The following is a 6,455-nucleotide window of genomic DNA, read 5'->3' on the forward strand; positions in this document are numbered from 1 at the left end:
TTTGATGAGATTTGCATGATGTATGTGATGAGAAACTTGAAACTTATGTTGTCTGTTTGATGAGAAACTAGAAACTCATGTATCATGCATGTCTGATGAGAAACCTCATACTCATGTGACCTAAGCAATGTTATGTTGGTATTTATTTGAACAATGTGATGCATCTCCCTGTGTGTTTACAAATGAAATTGAATTTACTATAAACTATCGTGTCACTTGTGCCACCAAACATTGTTGTAATATTTGTGTAAGAGATATCTTTATCTGTTATGGCAGTAAAGGGAAAGAGCCAAAATATGCGTCGTTCCATTGGAGGGGCAAATAGGTCTTTTCCCTAGAAATTTAACAGCAGCATAGCAACTCTCTAACGGATGTGGCATTGAGGACATAAAATTTAGATGTTATGAAAGTTCGTGAAAATCTATGGCACTGAGGGGGATCGATGTTAATTTTTGTGGTACTGAGGGAATTCACTCAATTTTGAATCCTTGGATACCTTGTATGAAAGGATGGAGGGAGTAGACTATAAAGGCCCAACGGTTTTGGGTTGGCAGGTTTGTTATGTTCTCACCCAGCCACATGTAATGAAATTGCACTATTGCAGACTCAAATGGATGGTGGTTCACCTTGCACCATGTTTAGAAATCTTGCATTTGATTTAGAAGGCAATTAATTACAATTTGGTAGTCTTGATCATTTGTCGGGTTGGGTCGAGTTCGGGTCGGGTTCTTTTGGATTTCGGGTCAAAAAAGTTGGCCCACGCCCGACCCATGCCAACTATCAGGTCGGATTTTTTGACCCACGCCCAACCCGTCACATGGTCGGGTCGGGTCGGGTTCGGATTTTTATGTGCAATTTTCGGGTTGAATCGGGTTTTTTCGGGTTTTGGATCAAAAATTTTAGCCCATGCCCGACCCATGGTTTAGATCGGATCATAAATATTGGACCGCTCCTACCCAACATATTGATCGGGTCGGGTTGGGTTTCTTTCGGGTGGTTCGGGTCGGGTGGCATATGATCAGGTGTACAATTTGGATGATAGTTAAAACCATGATCTTGATTTCGAAGGCAATTACTCGAGAAGCTTTCCTATTTCTGAACATCGGTGTGCTCTATCTATAGCCTAAAAGAGAGAGAAAACTAACAGAAAAGGCAAAGTATCGATCCAATGCACCACCCAGCCCAACCAAAGGCACCTTTGCTCTTGCTTGCCTTGAAAAAAACCGTGTTCATTTACACTCTCCGTGATAGTGGGTCTCACCTCGCCGAAGTAAACGGCATTTGTCGCCTCTTGATCCAACACAACTACAGAAGGCAACTCACGTTTCCTTTTCTTGCCGCGCTTACCACAGAATCCATCGCCCTGCCATATATATATATAACCTTGCTGCTGCCTCTGCTCACCGCCACCCACCCCCACCCTACGCTTACATGATCCCACATCCTTGCGCGGCGTGGTCGCACTGCTACGGCACCGCCCAACGCCATACTCGCCTCCTCCTTCCTCGCGCCGTCCTATCCTGGTAGGCCTCCCCTCATGGGCGTGCACGCCCAGTACGCCGCCTACGCCTTCCCCCATGACCCCCGCGCCATCACCAGGTTCGTCTCCCAATCCCCTTCTCTTTATTCGTCCGCTCCATCTCTCGCTAGCTCATGCGCTCCCCCTCGCCGCCTTCCGTTATTCGTCCTCGACGAAACCGCCACTCGATTTCTGACCCGTGTGTGTCATGTTCCATAGGCCAGCGCTGGACAACGCAATGATCAGCGCGCCGGTGTTCCTCGGCGAGCCCGGCGGCGGCGGCGGCCACCCGCTGGCCGCCGCCGCGGGCGGCAACATGGTGTTCAGCGACCTCACCTGCATCGTCAACAACAACGACGACAGCGGTTGCGCCGGGCAGCCGAGGAAGCGCGCGCGGGTGGGCGACGTGGCCGGCGCGGGTTTGATCACGGACCTGCAAGGCCAGCGCGCTCTACCGCCGCTGCCGGTGTCAACGACGCCGCAGGCGTTCGCGGCCGCAGGGGACGTGCAGAGCATCAGGATGCTCTGCTCTGGCGCCGCGTCCACCAGTGGGCGCCCGGCCAGCCTCGCGCCGGAGTCGCAGGGCCTCCTCTCCCACCTCTACCACCACGGCGTCGAGATGGACGCGCTCATCCGCATCGAGGTGCGTTGGTTACTTGATTTATAACGGCACCCTGTTTGGTTGGCTCTGTCGTGAATGTCGTCTCATGTGCTCCGGCTTTGGTTTGGATTCCGCGCGCGCAGAACGAGAGGCTGCGAGCAGGGCTGCAGGAGGCGCGGCACCGGAACGTCGGGGCGGTGGTGTCGGCGGTGGAGCGGCGCCTGCGGGCGGCCGAGGCCGAGCTGGCGCGCGCCCTTGCGCGCAACGCGGAGCTCGACGAGAGGCTCCGTCAGACGGTAGCCGAGGGCCACGCGTGGCAGGACGTCGCCAGGAGCCACGAGGCCGTCGCGGCGGGCCTCCGCGCCACGCTCGACAACCTCCTGCGGTCACCACGCGCCGAGGGAGCCGAGGGCGACGCCGAGGACGCGGAGTCGTGCTGCTTCGAGTTCGAGCAGGAGGAGGAGGAGGGTGCGGCAGAGGCGTCCGCCGGGACGACGAGGGCGGCGTGCAGATCGTGCGGCGCGGCGGACGCGTGCGTGCTGCTGCTGCCGTGCCGGCACCTGTGCCTGTGCGGCTGGTGCGAGGCGGTGGCCGAGGCGTGCCCCGTATGCGCGGCCACCAAGAACGCCTCGCTCCACGTCCTCCTGCCCTGACCAGACGTATGTGTTCGACCGAGGGCTGTGCATCCATCTCCCCAATGCTTTTCATCGATGCATCGGTTCGAGGAGTCGTCAGAAAAAAATAACTGACTGATGGATCGGAGATTTGGAGTTGGAACTGCATTGCGGGAGGGAACTGGCCACGCAATATGGAGGCAAAGAAATCAAAGAATGGGTTCTGGCGCTGCTGGTCATCGCCTCGATCGAGCGGACGTCAACACTGCTGCTGGACTGGTACGGGAAACGACGCAAGAAAGGCGATCACCGAGTGGTTGAAGGCTAAGCAAACGCTTCGTAAAAAGACGTGAGCTTGTGTACGTGACATAGGAGCAGAAACGTCTACAAGGAACATGGCAAGTACTATACTGTAGAAGTTTTATAGGAAATTTAGCAGTGCCGCCAAGCCTCAACTTGTACAGGTACTGCTGTCTTCTCCGTTGCAATTCGCAAAGCAAGATGACTATAAACAGTTTAGAGTTCCAAAGTTTCTGTCGAGACAGTTTCAGAGTTAAGGTTGACATTAGGAAATAAAAGAAAACAAGCTTAGTAGCTTGGGTGCCAAGGTCGAAGGTAAACACACGGTAGAGATGCCAGAAGCTGCCCGTGCCACGCCCGCCCTTGTCCGTCGCTTCAACGTGCCACCTGCCATATGTTACTTTTTTTAAAAAAAAAAACGCCATGGCATCTGTTACTGTTGCCAACGCCCATCTGTGCGACACACTAGGTCACTAGTGGTGTTGCATGTGACCGACCGTGTCGCTGTTGTGTGATGCCTCTGACTCTGCCGAATCCTAAAACCAAAGCAACGCGGCACACAGTTGCAACCTGTTACCCTAGCTAGATTGTAGAATCGATCAGGCCTAGCAGCAAGTTTGCATTCTACGTGATGTGAAGTGCCATACACGCGTGTCTGCCGCGATCGGAGCAGGTCAACCGACCGTCGGTGCTGGCTTCTCGTTCCCTATCCAGCAGCAGTAGGTGATCTGATTCTGATGTGCTTTGGCGGATGAAAACCACGGCCTGACCGAACGGAGGCGAACGGCGAACCTAACATGTGTTTTGCAAACCTTACATGAACATCTTGGTTTCAATCGCGAAAGGAATTTTAGAACAGAGGCGAACGACGAACCTAACATGTGTTTTGCAAATCTTACATGAACATCTTGGTTTCAATCGCGAAAGCAATTTTAGAATAAGGGGGTGTTTGGATACTAGTGCTAAACTTTAGCAGTATCACGTCAGATGTTCAGATATTTAGGAGGACTAAACATGAGCTAATTATAAAACTAATTGCAGAATCCTCGTGCTAATTCACGATACGAATCTATTAAGCCTAATTAATGCATCATTAGCGCATGGTTACTGTAGCACCACATTGTCAAATCATGGACTAATTAGGCTTAATAGATTCGTCTCGCGAATTAGACTCCATCTGTGCAATTAGTTTTGTAATTAGCTTATGTTTAGGGGGTGTTTGGATACCCCATGCTAAACTTTAGCACCTGTCACATCGGATGTTCGGATGCTAATTAGGAGGACTAAATATAGTTTAATTACAAAACTAATTGCACAGATGGAGTCTAATTCGTGAGACGAATCTATTAAGCATAATTAATCCATCATTAGCAAATGGTTATTGTAGCACCACATTGTTAAATCATGGACTAATTAGGCTTAATAGATTCGTCTCGCGAATTAGACTCCATCTGTGCAATTAGTTTTGTAATTAAACTATGTTTAATACTCCTAATTAATATCCAAACATCCGATGTGACAGGTGTTAAAGTTTAGCACGGGTATCCAAACACCCCTTAATACTACTAATTAGCATCAAACATCCGATGTGACAGGTACTAAACTTTAACCGGTGGGACCTGAGTTGTGGACGTATCTGCTTCAGATGTGACGGATCAGTGCTTAACCAAATCAAGAGAATGCGTCGGTGTCAGTGCTCTCTCGCCTTGGAGAGTAGATGATACTTCAGTCTCATTACTTGTTCTGTCAGGCTCTGGCGCAGCGTCATGGAAGCTTCATGCACTACTACACTTGTTTTCCTTTTGAATGCAGTAGTATCATGTAGCATCCGCCAGTCTCCATGCCAATATATGTTAAAGAAAATTGCTTTACCCATACCGTCTTTGGTCTGACAATGCAATATCCATCAGGATCTCTAGACCAATTGAATAATCAAACAACCATTCGAATAAGATAATCTTGTTAGACGCCAAATATGTCTGAACATGGGGAGTACATCACTAGCTATCTCTATTGATTAATAGCCTGTTATGTTCCTTCCGATGCAAACATATATATACGTTGCGATCAGATGAGTTAAGCGAGAGCCGGTCCACGAGAAGATGACCGGAGACCAAACCACTTGGAAGCAGGAGAGCAGCAATATACTAGTGGCCGGTGCCGGCGTCGTGAAGGCAGGGCTCGGCTGCTCTGGCCGCCCGGCCGGCCGGTCATGTGTTCGGTGCTCCAGCAAAGTCAGGTCAGAATGAGCACGGCAGCTAGACCACCTTGTTTTGTCGCCGTCAAGTTTAGAGGGGGGGCGAGCTGTCCGGTGTCCTTTGCTTGATCGGTGAGCAGGAACATGATGGATGCCCATCCCCGAGTCAGTGGAGTCCATCAGTCACGTAACTGCTCCTGCCACTGCCTGTCGAGCACGCCCGGATAATTTAGCTTTCAGCAACAAGAAACCATCCGTTCATCTCGGTCGCCGTCGCCACGATGGGTGCCATCGATGGGTAGTGCGTGACGCGGAGAGACGACGACAGGATCGAGATCGAAGGCGTTGTTTGGTTCCGAGCACGCGTCATTTCGATCGTACCATCTCGAACGCAAATGAGAGGGATCGATCGATTGATCGGTGGCACGAGATGCATGCGCACGGCTGGAGTTCTTGGACCGGTAGAGCACGAGGTGGTGGGGCGTGTAATGAGCGCTTATGTTGACCGGCGAAGGGGACCAGCAGGCCGATCGAGAGGCAGCAGCTCTCAACTTCCGACGGCGATCGATGGGGGACAAGGACAAGCGGCAGAGGACTCAAGCCGGTGGGTTGAGGGCGTTCAATCTTGCCGGAAATGAAGGGGATCTGAGATCTTGGAAAAAGGAGACATCCAAGTACGGCGCCTCGTTTCGATTGATTGATTGCTTTATTTAGCTGTCTCTATAGCTAGTTTATGGCGTTGCGACGACGCTGTTACATGCTACTATTACTGTACTATACTATGTTGGAGGGTGATCGACAGTGTGGTCCGGCCAATGTGATCGTACTGGTGGTACCAGAAGTGTCTAGTGTTGTTCAGTACTGTGAGATGAGGTGCCAGTTTGATCCAACCCAATGCTTTTGAATCAAGATCTAGCTTAACACCGATCGAGATTGCCAGCGGCACCCAATTCCAGATGTAAGGAATACAAAAGGGAATTAGGTGCGGATATCAACACTAGCTAGGTCTAGGTCAGAAAGAATTGTAGTTGGGGTAGCATCTTTCAGGTAAGCTCAAATCTGCATAGCAGAAAGCTTAACATATTGTGCAACCTGTAGTAAAATAAGCGTCCGGTCAATGCTACGGTATCATTTATCAGGGAGAAGACTCTCTTTGCTTCCATGCTACTACAACTGCTGGATAATAATTTAGTTGATCAGGGGGTGGTACTTGGCAATTGGCAT

The 6,455-nt window shown here is 50.7% G+C and overlaps 1 protein-coding gene across 1 annotated transcript; it reads left to right on the forward strand.

The window, feature by feature from the left end:
- The first annotated feature begins 1,167 nt into the window (after positions 1-1,167).
- Positions 1,168-3,263, forward strand: LOC117843429 (probable BOI-related E3 ubiquitin-protein ligase 3). The gene is made up of 3 exons (XM_034724017.2): positions 1,168-1,599; positions 1,739-2,162; positions 2,264-3,263. Exons 1-3 carry the CDS (start codon positions 1,538-1,540, stop codon positions 2,771-2,773), a joined length of 996 nt encoding a protein of 331 aa, XP_034579908.1. The 5' UTR covers positions 1,168-1,537; the 3' UTR covers positions 2,774-3,263.
- Positions 3,264-6,455: the final 3,192 nt, after the last annotated feature.

The sequence above is a fragment of the Setaria viridis genome, chromosome 1, assembly GCF_005286985.2.
Source record: "Setaria viridis chromosome 1, Setaria_viridis_v4.0, whole genome shotgun sequence".
Classification (NCBI taxonomy): Eukaryota; Viridiplantae; Streptophyta; class Magnoliopsida; order Poales; family Poaceae; genus Setaria; species Setaria viridis.

Coding starts and splice junctions, on each gene's coding strand:
- LOC117843429 (XM_034724017.2), top strand. CDS start 1,538: ATGGGCGTGCACGCCCAGTACGCCGCCTACGCCTTCCCCCATGACCCC. Junction 1,600..1,738: donor GACCCCCGCGCCATCACCAG/GTTCGTCTCCCA, acceptor CATGTTCCATAG/GCCAGCGCTGGACAACGCAA. Junction 2,163..2,263: donor ACGCGCTCATCCGCATCGAG/GTGCGTTGGTTA, acceptor CCGCGCGCGCAG/AACGAGAGGCTGCGAGCAGG.